Source organism: Lutjanus erythropterus, chromosome 15 (assembly GCF_056507025.1).
Source record: "Lutjanus erythropterus isolate fLutEry1 chromosome 15, fLutEry1.hap2, whole genome shotgun sequence".
Taxonomy (NCBI): Eukaryota; Metazoa; Chordata; class Actinopteri; order Lutjaniformes; family Lutjanidae; genus Lutjanus; species Lutjanus erythropterus.
The window spans coordinates 21,117,035-21,141,310 of record NC_139331.1 but is presented as its reverse complement, the minus strand read 5'-3'; the positions used below and the strand labels follow the sequence as shown (position 1 = coordinate 21,141,310).

At 38.0% G+C, this 24,276-nt stretch overlaps 1 protein-coding gene across 1 annotated transcript in view; it reads left to right on the top strand.

Annotated features, from left to right (window-relative positions):
• Positions 1-24,276, top strand: part of lama2 (laminin, alpha 2) — a 256,482-nt gene that overhangs the window by 137,609 nt on the left and 94,597 nt on the right. The window contains exons 21-27 of the mRNA XM_084737401.1: positions 4,079-4,290; positions 12,557-12,663; positions 14,421-14,693; positions 15,978-16,158; positions 19,577-19,713; positions 22,279-22,410; positions 23,314-23,418. Coding sequence (XP_084593527.1) covers positions 4,079-4,290; positions 12,557-12,663; positions 14,421-14,693; positions 15,978-16,158; positions 19,577-19,713; positions 22,279-22,410; positions 23,314-23,418 — 1,147 coding nt within the window. The remainder of the gene's footprint in view (positions 1-4,078; positions 4,291-12,556; positions 12,664-14,420; positions 14,694-15,977; positions 16,159-19,576; positions 19,714-22,278; positions 22,411-23,313; positions 23,419-24,276) is intronic.

Below are 24,276 nucleotides of genomic sequence, written 5' to 3'. Positions count from 1 at the left end.
AGAGTACTATCATGAAACATAATTTTGGTTGTTTATAGAACAATGGCATCTTATTTATTCTTATGAATCATTTTGAGTATATATATAATTCACCACAGTTGTAAGATGCTGTAAAAACTTGAAAATGCACCTTGACAGTTAATGAAAAGTTCCGTCTCAAGGGACTGAATTGATTTAAATCTGCATGATGGAACTTTTTGCTTTTGCAGCCTCAAGTGGCAGCGAGGTTGACTATTGGAAATTGTAAAATTCTGCCATATTGAGACAAAAACAAGACCTTATTTGATCTTATTTCCCTGCAGCAATAGACATAATTTTAAAACCAAATTACAAAGCAACTACAAGATGTTTATTCATATGAAAGTCCCATTTTACTTCCTTAATAACAAGCTGCCCCAATTTCTACTTTTAACAGGATATATATACGGTCATACTCACAGAGAGCAATGCTTTTAATGTTATGGAAAAAATGTATGAGGGAGGAGCAGAGCCTTTCGTCCCCTGGCGCCAACTCCGCATTTATAACACTAAAAATAAAAGAACTTCACTTTTAGGATCCCAGCCCCTCTCTTTGCCTCTGTAACTCACTACCAGTTGTGCTCAGCGTCCACTTCCTCCACACTCTGAAGGCTTTGACCAGGTGTCTGACTCCCCTCCCCTCATATATCTCCTTCAAACACTCTGGACTCTCCACTATAAATACCTTCTCTTCCTCTTGAGGCCCAAGTAGCAACACACACAACACGCGCACACACACACACACACATACAGACACATACGCATGCTGACAGTATGTAACAGAATAGAAGGCAACACTTTATTTAAAGGGGTGTGCATAAGATTGTCATTACACTGTCTTAACCGTGTCATGACACCTGTCATAAAGATGAAGGAGTCTGAGTGTTTTGACCCCCTATCATTAAGTGTCATTCAGTCAATTATGGTATTTTTAATGCAAAGTTGACATTGTTTAAAAGGTTTTTGTTGTGACACATTGACCATTAATGAAGCCAGTAATGTCTTTGTTATGGCAACTTCACATTATCCAGGTTAAAGAAACTGTTTAGCTTTATGTTTCAACATCACATTAAACCGTCATATGTAGGTGGTATTGACATTGGCTGTCATAAGACCATTTTAAGTATGTCATGAATAATTTTCTGGACTAAAGTGGTACCATTTGGACTTGTCATAAAGACGTCATTAAATGTTGTAAGGCCAGTTTGATGACAGAGTAAAAGCAAGGTGATTAACGGAGTGATGAACAGACAGCGGTTAGCTTGTTTAGCTGTTGCTAAAGTAGGCTAACCGCTGTCTGCTATTATCTGTATCTGGATTTAGCAAGTTACCTTGGTTAGCCGTGAAGCTAGCTGTGTTAGCACCAGGTTGCCAACTGCTGACACTGACACAGAAACAGCAGAGACAGCCTGGTCAGTTTTCAAAATAAAACATTCTGTGCACTTGTGATCATAAAAATGGACAAACAAGAAACTATTTAACTACATAGCCTGTCTATTTATGTTTATGTTACCAAATCTGAGCCACTCAAAATAATTAGGTGGGAAAAACGTTCCACTTCTGAAACACTGCTGGTGCCATGTGGAAGACAGATCAAAACAGTTTTGAAGATGTGCCCTGTTCAGACGAATCAGTGGGTTAGGTATTTCCATCATCAGCTCCAGAAAAAGGACTATTGACTAATTCACAATGATGTTGACAAACTGCTTCCAGAAGATGTTAAATCTTATTTTTTAAATTGACTTGTTTAATGTCATCATGATAAAGACATTTCAAACCACATCAACTTTGCATTTAAAACTTCAAGGTTAGGACAATCTTATGCACATTCCTGCAAATAAAGGCTTATAGAATAGAACAGAATAGAGTAGAATAGAAGCCTCAAAGTCTGAATTCATCTCGCAAATAAAGCTAAACACGAACACAAATACACACTTTTGTTCCTCTTCTCTCCTACCAAGAAGTGAGATTGCTGCCAGTACAATTCTCCACTTGACTAGAAGAATGTACTTGTGCCACTACACACACACACACACACACACACACACACACACACACACACACACACACACACACTTGAGCAACATGCACACACACAGAAGCTAATAAACCAGTTCTATTGAGTACCAAGGAGGGTCAGTGGTAATAATGGCTGGCTGCTCTTGACTCCTTCCCTCTCTCTGTCCTTTCTTTCCCCCTCCTCCAAATTCAATTCTCTTTTCTCCTCTCCTCCTCTATTCTCTGTCTCCCTCCTTCTTCCCCTTGTTCACTCTCTTTCTCTCCTCTTTCATCTAAATTCCCCTTTCAGCCTGTAGAGCTTTATTTCAGCTTAGGCCTGTTTTATTTGGTTTCAGTGGCTCTTGACACGGTGCAGCAGTCTCAGGTTAATATATTTTGCAGCATCTGAACTTCCTCTTATTATTAATCAAATGGAAGCGTCAGAAAAGCAAAAATAAAAATCTTGGTATGGTGTGACAGTTGTGTGCCCTCAACCTTGCTCGAGGATGCGAACAATCATTTTTAATTTTGTTTCCGTGAATAATACGAACCAAAAGGATGTTATTTTGTGTTGGCATCTTCTTTCACTCATTTCCTTTCTAAATACAAAGAAACTGACAACATAAAATAATGAAAAAATGATTGATTTTTAATTGGCCAGACAGTATCCCAGTTATCTTCAGTTAAAACATTTGCCTTCCAAGGACACCACAAACACATCAATCATACTCAGGGTTGGGAAGGTCAGTTTTGAAATGTAATAGTTTACAAATGACTACTTATCCTGTTTAAAGTGTAATAAGCTGTGTGAGTAATGCTGTGGGGGACAGGGGGATTTCACCCGCTTTTCTTTTGATATCCCTCTCTGGTTATTCAGATTTTATTCCCAGCAGAGATCTGGTCAGACTGAATATTGTATTTCCTTTGTCCAACAGTAGATGGCGCAAGCTGAATCAGTAATCCCTTTGTTATCACCAACATTTTGATTATTAACTTTTACTACACGTTTCTTCTAAATCATTGTAAGGGATTAGGATTAGGATTAATTAGGATTAATTTTGAAGAAGAAGGAAGATGAAATGAGTTATTTATTTATACTTATGTTAGTTATGAATTATTTATCAATATATAATAAACACAGAATTTATGTAGTAGCATTTACAAGTATCATTTATATATTTTTGCTTCAGGTTTACAACTGTGGTTCAGTTGTATGCATACTTTTAGTAAAACCTGGACAGTTAAAATAAAACGCTGCCTGAAGACATTAAATTTCTTTGTTTAAAAAAAGAAATCTCTGTCTAAGCTTATTTTAATAAAATACTATGTCTGTTGATGTGTGGTTTGGTCCTCCAGCTCTCTGTGTGTATATCTATCAGTTAATGTCTGTTTGTGTGTCTATGTGATGTGAGTGCATATTTAATATACAATCTTCAGTAAAGCAGTATCACTAGTCAAAGACACTCATAACAATACTGATAATTACCATTTTTTTTATTTGAAGATCAGTAGTTTCTTGCCATATAAGCCAAAAGCTGAAGTAAACAGTATTTTTGATAATATTTATCTGCTGAAATCTGAGAGTTGTTTTCTGTAGTTGTTAGATACGAAAGAAAAGAAGGCGAGGTGAGTCACTGCACATTTTCTTCGAGACTTTAAAGCTGAGAAAAACTGCATTTTCAAGTATAATTTTCTACATAAAAGCAGAGCAAAACTGTATTTTCAAGAGAGATTATTGCACTAGCTGCTCGTCAGTAAGCCCTGATTCAGTGTTATCCCAAACTCAGATTGTATTCTGAGAGGGAGAATAACAGGATGGCATCTTCTGACTACAACTTAAAAGCACACCAAATGGGACTGTGGTCAGTTTGATTACAGCATCTCTCAAATAATAGTGATGGCATAAATTTTTGTTTTTTAAAAAGGCGACTCTTGAAGAAAAGTTGTTGCAGTCAGTTTTAACCCAGTCATGTTACTTCTAGGGGTTGCCAAAATCAAACATTTGAAAAAAAAACAGTACATTTATGATGAATCAGTAATATCGCATCGTTTCTGTGTCTAGATGTTCCAATGGATACCACGGCCAGCCCACCATCCCAGGGAGTTCCTGCCAGCCATGTGATTGCCATGGCAACCTGGACCTATCCGTACCAGGCAGTTGTGATCCAATCACAGGCCAGTGTCTGCGCTGTCGTCAAGGTTATGGCGGCGCAACTTGCAACAGTTGCGCTGAAGGTTACTATGGAGATGCCATCACAGCAAAAAACTGCCAACGTAAGTAAACTGACCAAGAGACGTATAAATCTTCCAGTAGCTTTGATTTTTTGCTCTGGTATGATTCACTATTGAAAGCTAGTTAGTCCATGAAACATATAAGTAATGAACAAATCCAAAATTGAACACATAATGAAATGCTTCAGTCAGTATTAATAATATTAATTGTATCGTAAATTTTAGGTTTGTATATTATAATATAATTATTTTAAATTATATATTGGAAATTTTGTTTTCTTTTTTAACACTAGAATTTGTGAAAAGGTTTAATTATACTCTCCTACAGACTGTATATCATGACAGATATTTCCAAAAACAATAAACGTCTCACGTGAGTTTATTTCAGCAGTGTCATAACTATACTACTTATAAAAATGGTAAAAATTACTGACTGGTTAAATACTTTGTGAAATGTAAATAATGTCAGCAGCTATTAGTTAATTTCATCATAGCATGAGAAATATTCATGAAAGTGTGAGATACATGTCATTTTATGTTAATCATTTAAAATAAAGTTGATCCGTTTGTGAAGATAAAATTACCAAGATTGTGATGCTAATTTCCGTCTGTATGTTAATGGAAATTCCCATTATGTATTAGCATCGAGCTTACAGACTAAGCACTAGTTATTTAAACATATATATGTTAAAAAATCGATTAAGGAATCGTAATGAAAAGGATCACGGTACTTTGGAGAATTGATTTTTTTTTCTCCCACCTCTACTGATCAGGGCCTTATGCAGTAATTCTGTAAAAAGCCACAGCGTCAGCTGTTAAATAAAGTTACATAGGCTTACTTTAAAGTTCAGCATCCACAGATGTTTACAGAGTTTTGATGTCACTGCCGTAATGTTATTTCAAACTTTGATTAGGGGACAAATCAAACATTATCATCAAAAATCTGACCTTAAAGCTCCCCTTCATAAGTTCTGAGCGCATATAATTTTGGCAACTTGTAGAGATAGTGTCATAAAAGACCCGTACAGCATCCCCACAGATCGACCGCGGGGCTCTGAAAATGAAATGTGTAAAAGCAGCATATTGATTGAACCAGTTTATCTTGATGTTGTCTATAAACGGTATGCCATCAGAGTGGCTTTAAGGTGCTGTAATCGGATTAAAAAACAATTCTACACATATGGACTTTAAGAGGGAAAGCATTATTGACTTTTTTTTTAAATCATTATAAAAAAATACCAATATTGTAGCTGCAGTGTCTCAGCAGGGGTGTTACGCTGAAGAGTAGTATTTCCTCTGTGAAACTCAATTTTAGCTAAATGATACCTTTAATCCCCTCACAAAAACATTGAGTAGATAGTACACCATCTGGAGTGTGTGGTGTGTGTGTGTGTGTGTGTGTATGTGTGTGTGACTGTGCATCGGCAAGCAGCTGTGCTAGTAGGAGGTGTGATGTCGGAGCGGCCTACTGACTGCCAGCTGTGTTTAAGAGTGAGAAAAAAAAAACTCTACCTGTAAAGAAGAGAGGAAGAGAGAGATGGCAGCGAATACAGACGTACAGATGGCGCTTGTTTGTGAAAATCTTCATCAAAACCAGACAAAAACAGTGGCAGCGAGGAGGCGGGCACAAAGACAGATTAGACTCCTCACTGAGAGCGATAGACAGGCGAGGACGATGAATAGACAAATAAAACGGTCAGGCGAGCACAGAAGCAGGAAGACGGGCTGACAGGGGGTATTAATGTGTATTTGATAGTTCATTGTTCTGTAGTTGTTTCCCCTCTCCACCCAGCTAAATGGTTATTGATTAATCAGCCTGATCTATTGCTCTCCTACAGTGCTGATCGGCTGCTCGTGTCTGGGAGTTGGAGGGCTGTTATTGATCCTGTACGAATGACCACCAGGAATTATTAAAACACAACAACTCTCTTTCTCTCTCCACTTCTGTCAGTCTATCTCTCTCGGCCTGTCAGCCTTTCGCTCGCAGTCTTAATGAATTTTATTGAGTGGAGCAGGAGAGTTCGGGCCGAGTCCATTTGTGCGCTATTAGACTGTAAAAATCCTTTACTTTTTCTTTTGCTGTCAAAGTTCCTATCTGAGGCCATTTTTTGACGCGGCCATTCTGTGTCTCGTCCTAATAGCGGCTCGGTTTTATTCAGTAGGGGGAATGGAAAATGGTTTGATTTTGCAAGCAAACTTGACCACAAAGCAATTTGTTTGAGGAATAAATTCAAGACCGTTAACTCCTCTGACCATTTCTCACACGGGGAAAAAGTCGTTTGCAAGTTGCTGAAAAGACGTGTGAATTGCACTGTCACACATTTGTCCAATCAGAGGAATAAAGTGGATGTGCAGTAATTCAATAATGTAATTATGCTTCCTGTGTGTCTGACAGTTAATGAATGTTTCATAGATACTTCATACAGTCGATCAATAAACTCTTTGGGGATCTCACAATTCTAATTTTACCACTTTTAATGGACTGTCTGGTTCGGTCCTCTGTCCTGAGGTTCAGGCTTTTCATGGGAGTGAAGTGAGTGAGGCCCCAAAAAAGAAGTAAAGTAAAAAGAGGTCTGAACAAACAGTTGCACTGCTTTAATCTGAGCCGACGCCCAAATCAGTGTTCAGCATTTAAAGGTCCAGTTTGTGAGATATACAGGGATCTTTTGGAAGAATATCGCAGAAATGGAATTTAATATTGTATTATTATATGATAGTATGTTTTTGTCAGTGTAAAATCACTTGAAAATAAGAATCGTTACCTTAAATGAGCCATTATTATCTGTAGAGGGTGCAGCTCCTCTTTCATGGAGGCTGTCATGTTGCACTGCCATGTTTCTACAGTGGCTCAGAATGGACAAACCAAACACTGTATTACACCTTTAACGTTTTTTGGAGGTTTTCACTACCAGATGCCACTAAATCCTGCACACTTTTCCTTGCAGCGTTTAAAACAATTAGAACATCAAAGTGTCATTTAAGGGATGTCCACACGAAGAACGATAATGCACCCACGCTGATGAACAATGGCGTTCTTTTGACAGTGGTTCCAAATATGCACTGCATGCTCCAGCTGTGTCGGGAGCTAAGGAAAATGGATATTGATGACATGTCACTGCTGTGTGTTGCACAGAGAAATGAGAAGAAAAAGCACATGGATGCATGAAATTCCAACACTAAGTTACAAGAGTTGTCAGCTTTTTGTCAGATACTGTGCTGATGATTGTCAAAGATCATTAAGGACCAAACAAACTTCAGAGACCCTGTCAACACCTAAGACTGTGTGGCATCATCATGTTTTTCACCTCATGTTTTTTATGTGTAATTTGCAGCCTAATCTTATGCTATGTACGCATTTCATTAGTTCCCTGTAAAGGGTAAAGGGAAGGTAATACCCTGTAAAGTATTACCGTTACCGTTCTTGGTGTGGAAAGCCCTTTACAGTGCAAACTGCTCATCTTTTTTGATCATACCTCTGATGAATTTTGCATTCAACTCTTTTTGTCCTATTAGTAAATTTCTAGCCGGGGTTAGATGACACAACAGGGTATTTTAGAAGGTTAGACTGATTTTTAAAGGCATTCACCAAACAACATTTAACTTACAATAGCTTAGCTGACAAACCAGATTTCAAAAACTGATATATAATACATAAACATATATGAAGCATGTAATTTACATTTTAATGCATTTATTACACAATGTTCCAGCTCTGTCGTTTTCCCTCAAGGTCTCTGAACACCATATCTTGCCAGCATGCAGCTTGTTTACCTTGAGTGTCGACTCAATTTGCAGTTGTTATGCTCTGTATTTATTGTACGCTTAATAGATTGTATAACTCCCAGTCGTTGCATCATTGCGGTGCTAATGATATAGAATAGATGCACAGTAGCCACTCATGTAATTTGTTTACACGACAGATTTCTGATTACTTCGTAACAGAACATAATGTATTTCAAGTTGGGAAAAAAAAAAATTATTTTCACCATCAAGGCCAGCCCTGAAAATTAAAAAACACAACAAAAAGCAACATTTTATCCCACAACAAGGCTTACATTGTAGTGACTGACAGAACGGAGTCCAGATGGTCCCTGAAGGGTGAAGCTAGGGGGGTGAGAGACTGTGTGTGAGAGGGAGTGTGTGAAACAGAGTCGGACGTATACGTGCATGTTTTCTTGTATGTTTAATCAGGCGTGTGTGGGTATATCTGTGTGTGGGAGGGCATGCGTGCTTCTCTATTTGTGTGTGAAGCAGAAATTAATGTATGTTGTGTATCGTATGCGCTTTTCTGCATATTTTGTGTGTGCGTTTGCGTGAGTGGACATCTGTTGTACCCCTCTCCCTCTCACTTTCCCATCCCACACTCAGGTCTGTCCTTCTGTCTCTTTTACATCTAACGGTAGCGAGTGGCAGGAGGTAAAACAGGCTATGTGTGCTACCAGTTTTTTCGGTAGGTGTGTGTGTGTGTGTGTGTGTGTGTGTGTGTGTGTGTGTGTGTGTGTGTGTGTGTGTGTGTTTTCGTGTGCATATTTGTGTGTATATGTGTGTGCTTCTGACAGCCAATCTACCAGATGGGAGCTGTGATGTTCAAGCTTTTAATTGTATATCTAATGGGTTGATTGGCGTGTGTGTGGGTGTGTCTTTTTTTTTTCCCTAGCAGGATTTAAACACCAAGTTGAATAAAGTTGAAGGCATACAAAGTATCTCAGATAGAGAGACAGGGGGAGGTGAAAGGTCAGATGTGGGAATAAGTTAGAAATTTCTTTAACCAACCCATTCAGGAAGCAGAAAAACTACACACATATGTCAAAGACCAAGGACTGAATGTTATGCAATTATTTTCAATGTCAGAGGCAGAGATGAGAAGAGAGTTTCAGTGAATATACTGCCATTAAAAAGCAAAGCAAATAAAGTAAAGGCAATTGGCTCTGCAAGCACTTGTGCACAGGAAAAAATCCTCTTAGTGTTGGGAAAAGAGTGAATTTTAGAATATTATGATTTAAACAGTTTAAGTTTATTATTGCCCCCCATTTACTTTTGTTTTGCTTTAACTTTGTAATGCTCAAAGCTTGTAAAATCAAGTTAAAACTGAGGGTTATCTTTCAGTTTACACACAGTATAAAAAATTTCAGTAAGGGTTGGAGCTGTCACTTGAGAAAGCATCATGCCAAAAACAAAAGAAACCAGTTTAGACTTGAGAAAAAGAATTGTTGATGCTCACAAAGCAGGAGAAGGATATACAAAGTTATCACAGCGTTTCCAAGTGTCAAGAACTGGAGTGAGAAGTATCATCAAGAAATTCAAGAGAGCCACACAGTACAGAACAAGCCTGGCAGAGGTAGGAAGCGAAAGATTTCAAAGACTCTGGACAGAAAACTAGTGAGAGATGTGTCTAAAGACCCCAGAACAGCTGCAAAGACACTAGTGAATAACTCATCCAAGTCGGGAATTGTAGTCTCAAAGAAGACAGTCACTAGAGCCCTGCACAGGAATGGACTGTGAGAGACCAAGAAAAACTCCACTTCTGCAGAAGAGACACTTTCAAGCCAGACTGAAGTACGCTAAGGACAACCTGGAGAAAGATTATGCATACTGGAAGAATGTCCTTTGGTCAGATGAGACAAAAATAGAGCTCTTTGGCTGTAGAGACATTGCTTATGTTTGGAGAAAGAAGGGAGAGGAGTATAACCCAAAAAACACTGTCCCCACAGTGAAACACGATGGTGGCAGTATCATGCTGTGGGGATGCTTCAGTGCGTTTAGAACTGGGAGTCATGTCCAGATGGAAGGAATCATGAAGAAAGACGGATATGTGAAGATTTTGAAAGAAAACCTCAAGCAGTCAGCAGCAAAACTGCGTCTGGGTCATCGCTTTGTCTTCCAACACGACAACGACCCAAATCACACATCGCTCCTGTTGAAGAACTGCCTCCAGAAGACCAAAGCGAATGTTACTGACTGTCCTGCACAAAGCCCTGACTTGAATCTCATTGAAAAATCTGTGGGGTGAACTGAAGATCAAGGTCCATGCCAGAAGACCATCACATCTGGAGGAGCTTGAGAGATTCGCCAAAGAATTCCTCAGGAGACGTGTCTGAGACTTGTTGAAAACTACAACAAACGACTGCAGGCTGTTATCCAGCAAAAAGGATGTGGCTAATAATTTTGACCCTGGTAGTTTTTGGTTTTTGTGAAATAATTTTGTCTGTGTGCAAATTAAATAATGTAAGCATCCAAAATAAAACTAGGATGTTTGGAAAAGCTGTGTTAAAAATTTGTTGCTCTGTTTAACAGCACTTGGGAAATACTTAAAAAAAAAAAAAAAAAAAGAAATTTTCATAGGGGGGCTAATAATTTTGTCCTCATCTGTAGGTCTCACCAGCTGCTGGTTGATTGCACAACCCAAAATCCAAAATCTAAATCCGAAATAGTTTGGACACCATGTGTAAAACGTAAATTAAAAAAAAGAAACCAATGACTTGCAAATCCGTCTCCATCCATTTAAAACATTACAAAGACAAATAGATTTTTGAACTTCAAACTGATAAACTGTAGTTGTTTTTTTTTTTTTTAAATATACAGTCATTTTGAATTTGTTGCCTGCAGCACATTTATAAAATACGGGCATGTTTACCACTGCGTTACATCAGCTTTTCTTTTAACAACACTCGGTAAGCATTTGGGAACTGCGGACACTATCTTTGACGTTTTGAAAGTGAAATTCTTTCCCGTTCTTCCTTTATAATACAACCTCAGGAGTACAACAGTCTGGGGTCTCCATTGGCATATGTTGTGCTTTATATTGCGCAACACATTTTCAAAGGGAGGCAGGTCTGGACTGCAGACAGGTCAGTCTAGTACCTGAACTCTACAAATCCACACTGTTGAAATGTAGAATGTGTTTTGGCATTGTACTGCTAAAATCAGCAGGGATGTCTCTGAAAAAGATGTCCTTTGGATGGCAGCATATGTTGCTCCAAAACCTGTATTTACCTTTTAGCATTAATGGTGCCTTCACAGATGTGCAGGTTACTAATGATGCCATGAGCACTAACACAGTTCCATTCCATCACAGACGCTGGTAACAATCTGGATGGTCGTTCTCGTCTTTAGCCCAGAGGACACAAAGTCCATAATTTCCAAGAACAAGTCTGCAGTGTTTTTGGATGTTGTTGATATATGACTTTAGCTTGGACCTAAGTTGCATTTGTAGATGCAGCGATGAACTGTGTTATGGTTAATGGCTTTTTGAAGTGTTCCTGAGCCCAAGTAGTATCATTTATACAAACATGGCAGTTTTTAATGTAGTGCTGCCTGAGGGGTCAAAGGCTGCAGGCATTTGATTGTGTTTTTTGGCCTTGCCTCTTATGTGCAGAGATTTCTTCACATTCTTTGAAAGTTCTAAAGATATTGTGGATTGGAGATGGGGATATCCTTGAATTCTTTCCATTTTCTTTTGAGAAATGACTATTTGTCCATGCAGTTATTCACAAAGTGGTGAACTTCACCCCACACAATCATAATACTGTCACCTGTTAACATTTAACCTGTTTACCTGTGGAATGCTTTTTGAGCATTTGACAACTTTCCCAGTCTTTTGTTGCCCTTGTCCCAACTTTTTTGAAATGTGTTGCAGGCAACAAATTCAAAATGAGTGTATATCAACAAAAACTAATGAAGTTTATCAGTTTAAACATTAAATTTCTTATCTCTGTACTGAATTCAGTTGGATATAGGTAGAAAAGGATCATTGCATCATCATTGCATTTTGTTTTTTATTTGCATTTTTCAGTGTCCCAACTTTTTTTGGAATCAGTGTTTTTGCTTTACCTGTGCACAAATGTGAACACTTAACACCAGATGTTAATCAGAGCAAACAGGACAAATCTACATTCTCAAATTAATGACAATGAGATGTGGCTGGGTGTGTTTTTATATACAAAATCTGGCAAAACTAAGTCAGCGCACCAGACTGAAGAATCTATTTGAGGAAGAGAAGATTTTCTCTAAAGTGCAGTCAGCAGGATATTAAAGTGCATATCGACAGCTAATCCTGAAGAAGACCTTAAGCTGGATCTGAGCTCTTATCCAGGCTACTGTGGTGTGAAGTAAACACACTCACCAACTTGTGTTTTTGTTAAACAAATATGTGTTGTTACATGTACTCATGTAGAAATTCTGCCATAAAGAAATGATAATTAATGTAAGATATGATGTCTCTCCTCTCCTCTCCTCTCCTCTCCTCTCCTCTCCTCTCCTCTCCTCTCCTCTCCTCTCCTCTCCTCTCCTCTCCTCTCCTCTCCTGCAGCCTGTCAGTGCCACACTAATGGCTCTGTATCTGAGGTCTGCAATAAGGAGACAGGGCAGTGCCAGTGCAGAGAAAATGTGGTCGGACGACAGTGTGACGAGTGCATGGTAAGTGTTTAGACAGACGCCAATAATCTTTACAGGTAGTTTCCAATATGTGTTGGTGCCATTCCCGTTTAGCCTTTCTATTAATTTATTTTCCACATACACCGTATCACTTCTGGTTCTAATTCTACCCCTTTGTCTTACGGTAATCTTGCAACATCACAAGTGTCTTAATGGGTTACCTGTGGAGTGTTACAAACCCAATTATCTATTGTGATGATACTCTTATTTGTATTACACTTTATTTTTCTCAACATTTTAAGTCAAATGTGTTTTTTGGTTTCCCAGTGTTGTGGTGGGTACCTAGTACATCAAACAATTTATGTTCCTTTGATTTGTAATTTACTGTAATAAACCTACTTGTATTTCAGATTTAATATTGCACATGCATAGTTGTATGCATTTTGTCATACATATCTATATGCAGTTGACCAAGAGTGACCTTTACTGTTTATGTTATTTGGACACTGTGTATATTTTTGATTTGCACCTTACTGATTTCCCACTGTACAAATGAAAGTTCTAACTTTTGTTTTCTGTCTTCTCTTAATTCACGGGGCTGCAAATCTTCACTTGCCTCATGATTCAATTATGATTCCTCTGTCAACCACATTCAATATCTTATCCTCACTTTTTTTTATATACTGCACATGGCTACTTTTTTCAGTCAAATAAATCTTAACTCTACCCCACCAGTATTTGTGATTCACCTCTCCTCCTTAGCTTTGAAAGCTGCTGCCAATTGGGTGATTGTATTCCCTCTCTGAGTTGGACAGCAAAGTAAAAAGGGCCTCTTCAGTTCTTGTCTGATTAGCTGGGCTCACTGTGTTCTTCATGGCTGCAGGTGTTATCTCAGGTTGAAAACGTGGTTCCTCAAATTTGTTGTATTTTTGGGAGGCAGATATTATGCGCAACGTGTCAGTTCATGCTTCCCAGTAAGTTCATAAAATCCGAGCTCTGCCCAGGTGTCTGCTTTCGACATACTGTGTTCATTCTTTGATCATTTGCTGATGATCTCTTTTTCCCTTCACCATAATAAAGCAATGCGCTGAATGTTTGCCTACAATTCAGTGCAAGAGAGTGATATTGCAACCCAATTATGTAACTTAACAACTTTTTGCTTTTCAGCTGAGGCCAGAAAATAGTCAGCAGTAGCAGGCTATAATTTTGTTTAGGCTCCAAAATCCTGATTTTGTCACTGCATCAATGCAGTGTTTTCCATGTCCACATCTGTTCCAAACCTCTAAAAATACCTACTGTATAAATGAGGTAATGTATGGAGTTATGGAAACGCAGAGCCCTTTAAGACCTCGTAATTCATCAGTATCATGCAGAAATCAATCTGCTATGTATATTTTAAATTTTTCCTATACCTCAGTTTTCACTGTCAGTTAATGTGCCATAAATGTCACATGTATAGTTTCTGCAGCACTGTATTAATATATTTTACAAAACTGTTGTTATTAAAATGTAAACTCATATTGTTGGTATTTTAAAGTTCACCCAGTGGGAAGTGTTTTATGTTTCTTGGTTATTCTGTTGATTGCTTAACTGTAAATGTAATCATTATACAATGATTATGATGGTGATGATGAATTATGATTATTATCTCCATAAAACAACATTTGGATGTTTTTATTTTTTGCTTTTCTCACCTCTTGTACTTTCGGTTTGTTGTTTTTTTTATTCATCCTGCTCACTCATCCTCATTGGTCCCCTGTCTGTACCCTCTCCACCTCTGTGCATTGTGATTGGTCCAGCCTAACTGCTGGTGGGATGCTGAGCGTCAGGAGTGTCTACCCTGCCGCTGCAGCCCTCACGGCTCTATTTCTCAGCGCTGTGATGTCGAGGGCCGCTGCATCTGTCGCCCCGGCTTCGTGGGCCGACGCTGTGACTTGCGTCGCCAGGGTTACGAGAGAAGGGAGACACGGAGGCCAGTGGAGCGCGTACCCATTGAAGCTGTGCAGCAGAGATGGGGCGGGGCGGCCCGTACAGGGGGTTGTCCCAGGGGGGCGTACAAGCCTAGGACAGGGGTAACACACACTGCATGTCGATGACAGTGGTGTGTTTTAAGTAGCATGGGTGTGTTTAATTGGTGTGTACAATGTTTTAAAGAACAGGTTTAAAACACACTAGTTTTGTAACCAGCATCATTTGCATTTGTGGACATGATGGTTTGACATCTGAATTGTTTTAAAACATTGCATGGAAATGTGTGTATCATGCAGAAAAGGATTAAGGCCTGTGGCATGTGTAAAATGAATTAGAGTTATGTTAACGTGAAAAAATTATTTGAATCCTGAGTAACATCAGAGTTCTGAGAAAACAATCCTGAGTTTAAAGTCAAAATTTTGAGAATAAAGTCAGAATTATCCAGAATAATCCTGTTCTGTAGTATCACATGTGTCCTATGTAATGGTTTTACTGGCATGGCTGTTGCTGTGGGTTTTTTTTTTTTTTTTTTTGTTAAAGACATTTCTGTTTGAAGATGTTGCTGAGTGCAATCAGTAATGCAAGACCGGTGATGTGGGAAGCATACACATAATGAGCAGTCTTTAACACATTTTAATACCATCGTGCCAACGTGACATCATGGAAAAATGTCACCTCTTTAAGTAACTCAAGATGTTTGTTGTTGCTTAATTGGTCCTCTAAATGTCATTATTTTTAGGCAACTCATGATGTTCACATTCTGCATACAGGAAGCTGATTAATATTCTGTTCATTTTAACACCTTATTCAAACACTGTTATCTGGCAACATTTCAGAAGATCTGTTAAAACTCTCTTGGCTGGCACGCTGTACCTCGAGGGGCAGTTTGTGAATGTCTGAGTCCAGTCTGATGAACAGCCGTGAATTGTGTTTTATTTTTCTCAACAGCAAGAAAACCTAATGCAGTTTTTAGTTGGCTTCTAAACTAAAAATAAGTACAATTTAAAAAGTCATGACATCCTTCATGTTCTCTTTTTTTAGTCAGAACCAGAATCATCATTTTGTGTTCCTGTTCTTGCATATAGCTGATTATAAATCCATGATAATACATATATTATCAGCTAATGTTGTGTTAGATCTTTAGTATTATCAGCTTATTGTGATCATTACAAATTTTGAACTTCTGTTTATTATGTGTGGAGTGTAGGCCTCATTGAACTGAGCTTTTTCAGAGTCTAAGGTGATGTTTTTACTCGTCAATCAGAAACAAGTCTTGCATCTTGTGTCATTAGTTGCTTGAGTGTGTCGGCGATGTTTCTTACCATAATTCTACCATCTGCTCTCAACTCTGTTTACCAGCCCTTTGTCTTTTACTGTTTCTCTAGTCTCAGACTCACGGCATCACCACAGGCGGAGTTTGCGTCCCATGTCACTGCAACTCGTTTGGGTCCAAGTCGTTCGACTGCGATGAAACCGGTCAGTGTCGGTGTCAACCGGGCGTCACCGGACCCAAATGTGACCGCTGCTCACGTGGGTTCTTCAACTTCCAGGAGGGCGGCTGTACACGTGAGTACAGATGGAGGGGCAGAAATGAGAGTGTTTCTTAATAGTCCAGTTGAAATGGCATTTGGAGAAAATCAGCCTTCTGTACTGTGACGGATTTTTGGGAGAAACAGAACAGGCAGGTGTGGGAGGGATTTGCTTTGAAAGTTAAAAAGATAACACAAACCTTCCAGTGTTGTTGCTAGTTAGCTAACGAATGAATCTTGGCTCTGTGCTGCTAAAAGCTGAAGTCTGATTGACGGGTGTATGTCATGAAATTAATGGTTGGAATTGTTTGGTTCAAACCATATTTTATATTTTCTAAAAAAACATTTTTTGATTTAATTTTGACCTTAAAAAGTGGGCTGACCCTGATATAAGCCCGCACAACAAAAGTATAGCTCAATCCACTGGAACTACCGACAAAATCAAAGCAGGTACATTTTGTCCTCTAATTTGCCATGAAAGTAATGTCAGCAACTGCGAAATGCTGTTCTCATTAAACTGCTGCTCTGTTCTTTCTTTTTAATTTAAAGTTGACACAAATTGTCTGCATAGAAATTAAAAAATGTTATTGGATCATCTAAAGAATGCATGTCATTCCTTCACGTCATGGTGCCAGTTTTATAATTACTGCAAAGTAAACTTTTTTTTTTTGCTCACAAGCAGAACAAAAAGCCACACATCATCATAACAAAACCTGGCAAAAATGTCCTGAATATGAGCTGCAGGCTTTAGTTAAATTAATGCTGTTTTTTTATTCAGGTTGTCAGGGTAGACATTTCTTCCTGTTCCATTTTCACATGGACATAATCTTAATCATATATCTATACTGTAACCCCACAGCATCATCAGTTTCCTGCTGAAATTACAAAGTTCCTACGGTATCTAATAACAAGTCAGACTCTCTGAAATTATGAAGAACTCATGATCATGTATTTTTGACATAACACCATGTTTTATAAATAATTCTGCAATTTTCTCCAGGGTTATTAAACATGCATCTTGGCAAAAGCTATAACTACATCAAACAAATCACCCATCTATACATGCATATGTATTTAGATGATAACAAATGAAGGCATGGAGGGAAAAAAGAAGGGAAGGAACGGTCAAATTAGAGAATCGGGACCGAGGACTGTCTCTTTGAGACAGTTGAAGAGATGAAATGTTGCCCAGAGAAACTAGCCGCTGATTGATATGAGCATCTTTGAAGGTTGAACACACAGAATAATAATGACATGACCAGTAAATTATGGAGCTAAAAGATTACTTATTCATCTTGGCCAGTGAACAAACAAAACAGCTGATAATAACTACATGTAAAGAATGTTTAATTCAATCATATCACATTAAATGCAGTCAAATTTACAGGGGAAATCCCTGTTTTTTTGTGTTTGTGTGTGTGCCTGTTTGCATTCATGCAAATTAGACCGATAATCATCAGATTACAACAAGCATTGCTCGCTTCTATTTATTGACATTATGTTAACACTGTCTTTCTATAATCCCCATTCTGTTCTCATGACCAGTGCTATACATAGAACTACAACCTTTCCAGCTAATTTAATTTCCACAGATTTACTGGGAAGTAAAAGTAAAAGTAAGTTAAATCAGCAGGGATTTAACATCAGACACATGTCTGCATTGACACCTCAAATTAGAGGTCAAGATTTGGTCAAATTGCACGGCATGTTGCTGATTCAAATCTGTAGCATGCTGATATTGAACGTGTTGGAAGTAGAGATGGAATTCATTTCATAACAAGTTTATGTAACTTTTGAAAACACATGGCACATTCTTCATCTTACAAATGAAAAGTTGTCTTTATAAGTGATAAAACACACCCTTGCTATACTCAATACAAGCAGGGATTTTCCTGCCACAGTCTTACTTGTTATGGTATGAACAGGAGCGTATGGAGGTTAAAGATAACAAAACTCTAAATGGGTATTACTGTTTTTTTTTTTCCTTAGGAAAAGTTAGAAACAATATACTTACTTTATCATTTCGTTTAAACTAACGCTAGCTGAGATACTGTCCAATATCAGACAAGTCTAAAAAGACACTGAAACACGATATTGATCAGATGAATCTGTGGTTACCTTATCAAAAAATGTACGCTTGAGAGTAATTAGCTGTGATTATGTATGTGTTGGCAGAGCTATGGGTTTTCATTACTGTTGCCTGAGGAAATGTTACATCATCTGAAAAGACTTTAGTCATTTTTTAAATGTCTATTCCAGACCAGAGTCTTATTTTATAAGGGAATGTGTTCAAATTATTAAATCATATGCCCTAAAACCTTGGCAATCCAGGCAGCAGGTGCAGCAAACTTATGCTGCCCAAAATAAGGATTAAGCATCCACGCACCCCAAGTAAGACTATGAATAGCTTTTCCCACAAATCTCCTTATGCAACATATTATTGATGCTAACCACTATTGACAGCCAGGAGGAACAGTAATAAGTTAGCCAGAAAGACCAGTCATACAGCACAAAGACAAGATAGGACTGGGAATTATTTGCTTTGATTCATCTGAAGATCAGCACCACGGGGCAGCGGTCAGGTTACAGAAATAATATGCTGGCTTGTGTTTAATGTTCCAGGGAATTTACTGCAGGCGAGTCAGAATACAAATAAGATTCAGGCTGTGTGAACGTGGTTTCCAAAATATTCACGACCGGCGGATGAAACAAAACTTAACTAACACAGCAATTTGCATGAATTATTCACATGTCATTCCATTAGATTTCAGGGAACTTTATCATTAAAATAAATGAAATATTAACAAATAATGCAAAGTTCACATTTCATGAGCATTGAACATTTCAATTCACCCAGTGTACTTAGCAAGGCAGAGAGTTGTCTGGCAGTGGCAATTGTGATTTCTGGGGAATGGTGGTGGTGATTGAGTAAGTTAATTTGTTGCAAACAAATGACACTGGGGGATTATGGGTGTTACAATAAATAACTTAATGTTCATGCAGTAACTCAATAAATTTCCCTTTCAAATCAGAATAACTGAAACTTTTATTTGTGTTTTATTGTTTGTCCACATAATTCAGTTTGCACATGACATTCACCTCATTATTAATCTAATGAACATTTTCTGTTTTACTTCTGTGGAAGGTGTAAAATTCTAAAGACAATATTTCTAACAGTCTAACCAGATACACACTGTTACCAAAGTGTTTCCCCCGAGGTTTGAGTTTTTCACAAACTGTTGCGAGCTCGCTTTCCTGTTCTCAATCCCAGTCATGTTGTTTTTGTTATAATTTGGAATCTGCTAGCCAGCATGCCATGCTGTGAAAGAAAAACTGTGTCATTGTTGAGAACTAGAAGTAATACGATACTGGAGGAAAAAAAAAAACAGCTTGTAAGCGATATTTTTTACTCAATTTAAACCATGCTTTCTCTCCTCTCCTCTCCTCTCCTGCAGCCTGTCAGTGCAGTCATGTGGGGAATAACTGTGATGCTAACACAGGACAGTGTATCTGTCCTCCCAACACTATTGGCGAGAGGTGCGACCGCTGTGCTCCCAACCACTGGGGCCATGATATTATCACTGGATGCAAGGTATGCTGAAACTGCACCTGCAAAGTGCTTTTGTTAACGTTTGTGTAACCCCGTCAGTAGGGGAAAGTAGATTTTTTCAAGTATTGTACCTAACTACAATTTTGAAGTGAAAATGGGGTGGCAGTCTTGGTAATTATCTATCTATCTATTATCAGTATTCAGCATTTGTACATTTGTACATCATTTTTGTCCCATTGCCAATAAAATAAAGTAACTGAAAAATGTGCTACTTTGGCTGCTGTCAGCTGTCTCTCTCTGTCTGCAGTCCAGTCTGAAGTCTCAGTCAGCGGTCCTGCCCACAGCACTATCTGACTGTTAATTAGGCTACTTAGTAGCTTAATCTATCATAATACATCATAATTGTTCATAATAGTTGATTTATATTTTGTATTGATAATCTCGGTCAACGTGGTGACTAACTAAAGTTATCAAATAATTGTAGCCATGAAGAAAAAATACTGTATTTGCCTCCTAAATGCAGTAGAATTGAAGTATAAGGTAATAGAAAATGTTATTTTCATTTTTACTGCAAATGTATATTGATGCCAAATACCAGTTACTGGTATTGGCCCTGAGAAAACATATTGGTCGATCCCTAAGTGAAAAACTATGTATTAATGGACCTGAACTATGTTAGCACATACTCAACATATTAATCTAAATAATAAATCACCACAGAAACACAATTCTCTTACTAATTTAACCCCAATAAGTAAAGGCAAATGCAATCAAAGGAAACCAGAGTATTCTAGTTTTAGTCACAATTTACACTTATATAAGTTTTTATCTAATTTGCATTTTAATCTCCATTTCACCTGCTCTGACTTTATAATTTTCCTTCCTCCACTCTTTTCAGTGTGCTCCCTTCCTTCCCCTCCATACTCTGTTCTCTTATTATCGCAGTGCCTGTTTACACAGCCTTTCTCTCTGCACTCCGTCCTCTTTATCACCTTTATTTCCGCAGCTCTGTCGTTTCCATTTCCTCCACTTCTCTGTTTTGTAACACGACTTTGTTCAAAGTGTTTAAAAAGTAATTGTTCTGCAGTGAAACCATCTCACCAAAGGGCTGCGAGGCAGCAATAACAGTAAACTATTAGAAGTAGCGGTAGCCTATTAGCAATTAGAGGCTCGAACCTGAAAGTACTGTAAGTCTCAGTTTAACAACACATTGATCCAGAAGAGTACATCAGGACAACAAAGAGAGATGCAACAGATCTTAGTAGCACAAACAACAAACATAAAACGATTCAAAAGACAACAGAACAAAGTAAAACGCAGCAAGAGGTACAACATAGAACAGAGCAGTCAGTGAAGTACAGCAACAAAAAAAAAAAAAAAAACTGAGCAAAATAGATTCACACAGCAAATCAGTCAGTGTTAAAAAGAAAAGCCATATGAGCTCCAAGTATGAAGGAAGATCAGTACATAAAATATCACTGAAATTCAGCTCTCGGTAACAGTGAATGACTGTTGCTGTGGATCAAGAGTTCAAAAATCACCCGTGTTAAAGGGACAGTTCAAAATCAAAAACTACATGTTTTTCCTCCTACCTGTTGTCCTATTCATCCGTGTAGATTGTTTGGGTGTGAGTTGCCGAGTTTTGGAGATATCGACATGTAGAGATGTCTGATGTCTCTCCAGTATAATGGAACAAGATAGTTATCGTGCTCAAAACACCAAAAAACACATTTGAAAACTCTTTCCATAAATCATGACCCAGTAACTCATCCACAGACCTTGTTGTGAGCAGTTTCATGTAGGAACTATTTTCTTTCTACAAAACTGCGCCCACCAACAGTTACACTGAGCTAGCCGGCACAGTGGTGCTAAAGTTCAAGGATTTTCAGTTCGATTGTTATGATGCTTTGTGCACCTCAAGCTGAGTGCCATCTAGTTCCATTACATTTTGGAAAAGGCAGACAGCTTTTTCTATAGCCAATATCTTCAAAACTCAGCAACTCACACCAAAAACAATCTAGATGGATGAATAGCACTACAGGTATCAGGAAAAATCTGAATTTTTGATTTTGGTGTGAACTGTCCCTTTAGCACATTGTTCACTGAGGATCCTGATTCAACAGCGGTTGTTCATCTTTCACCAGTTAAGCATTTGCAGCTTTTATAGCTCATGATTTTGCCTCACAGCACATATAACAATCATTTATTTTTATTATTATAATTTACTCTTTAATTGAGACATTTGTCAATTGTAATAACATCCAAAGTTGTTCAGTGATTGTTTTTAGTTGGAACTGAGGTGTTAACAGATACAGTTTTTAAAATGCATTTTGAACACAGCTTTCTCGATTTAGAACTCAGCTGTGACCTTTGACCTGCAGACATGCACATTCATCTTTTACCTCACTGAAGTCAAATAAAACTAATCGTGGAAACTTTCCAACTGTTGTAAGGAACCAAGACAAATCTTTGTTTTGTGCTTAATGAAAAAAGTTTCTGCTTTATGTTCTAATGTCTGAATAAAGTTTTGTTTTTTTTGTTTTTTTTTAAACATTAAGACCAGCAACAGGTAATAATCTGTCTGCATCTTTATGTTTGTGTACACAGGAGTGTGGCTGCAATGTGATCGGCTCAACGACCCAGCAGTGTAACGTCAACACGGGCTGCTGTTTCTGTCGAGACTCATTCAGAGGAGAGAAATGCAACGAATGTCAAATTGGATACAGAGACTTTCCTCAGGTGAATTATCCACATCAACTCTGCTAGAATTACTATTATTGTCATAACGTGTGCTGTTATATTGTTATTGCAATGAGGGAGGAGGCACTGGAGAATGTGTGATGGGATTTGGGGTTCAGAGTCTGTGTCTCTACTAGGAAAAGGGACAGAAAATTTCGCAGACATGACAGTGTTGTTGTTATGGATTGGATGAGCTAAAAAGGCCTCAATAAAAGGATGCATCCACTCTCTGGTTGATAGACACCTAACAGTATCACGACACAAGTGTTTTTCTTTTTCTTTTTTTCTTTGCACCAGAGTCAAACATTAATATAGTTTAATTCAGCAACTCGAGAGAGTGGAATAATTCAGAATAGTGACATTGTTTACCTTTATTTACCCTTGAATTTTACATGGCTCTCAAACATTTCCTTTTTTTTCAAGTTTCATTTAAGTCCTCTTAGTTTGAAGGCAGCAGACTTTCTTTAATTAGACTTCAAAAAGGCATTCATACAGTCACAATCAAGTTTCCTATTTGATATTTGCTCTATTGTGAAGCTTCAAGGTAGAGAAATGGTTTGGAAATAGTTTTTCGCGAACAGCTTGGCAGCAGAATAAAAACAACTTAATGATCCTGCTGAGAAGTCAGTGTTCAGAGAAATTTCATGGTCATTTTTTTTTTTTATTTTTTTTTTTTACACCTTTTGGAATTGGACAACTCTTGTGTTGTGTGTTCGTTTGAACTTCACTGATGTTTCAACTGACGTGGGAGTGAGGAGATAATGGCAACATTTTCATTTTTGGAGTGAAGTTTAATGGTTTGGTGAAGCATAAAGCTGGGACACACTCTGCTAGCTTCTCTCTCAGCCTGCTATGTTGTTGATAACAGAGGCTTGGCGTTGTCTGCATCCACATTTCCCACAGTGCACCCAGTGCGAGTGTAACATCTCAGGATCGGACAGCCAGACCTGCGACCTGAAGAGACCGGTGTGTGCCTGCGCAGACCGAACAGGAAAATGTAGCTGCAAGGTACAACACACACTCACAACAACACACTCACAGGAATTAACAAATTTCTCCAAAGATTTGTAAGGTATTGGTTATTGAAAGATTCTGAATTTACAGGTCATTACAATTAATTCAGCATGTTAGGATTTCAAATCATGGATGAAAATATAATTTTAAAAGAAAGGAAAAGGAAAGAGACAAATGTCTCCATATTTTGACTTTTTTTTTTCATAAATTGATGCTGTTGGTCACACTTTATGTCTGTCTGGGGGTTTCAAATATATATAACTGTTAAAAAGTATTAAAAAGAACTACTAACTTTGACTAGGCAGCATTCAGTTAGTTTAAAAGCAGGTTTTTTATATACTGCCGTCTGTTACTTCAGCGTAATTTTTTTCTCCTTGATGTCATTAATGCAAAGAGGCTGCACTGCGGAGGGTTCAGTTGAGTGTGCACTTGCCCAAGACAGTCTTTTGGCGTTGTGCATCTGGAAGGCTTTGAGATCAGAAGTTGGAAATTTCCACTAGGAAATTCAACACAGCACTAGTGACATATTTTTGGATATTTCATATTACATTCAGTGCATGAAAAGTGCTTGTACAGAACATCTGATAACCTTTACTATCATCCCAAATAATGAACACAATAACCGCCAGAAGTTTGTGTAAACCGAGGAGTTCTGTGAATATAGCTTTTGTTCAGGCCGTCACTGTGTCCTTCTGTGAGATTTTTTAGATTTCTTTAATAAACTGACTTGATGAATAACAATTTAATCTAGTTTTCTTCAGAAAAAAAATAAAATGACCAGTGTATATATATATTTTTTAAATAAAGTTTTCTTACACTTCTTCAAATCAAGAGGTTTTATGACACTTTGTG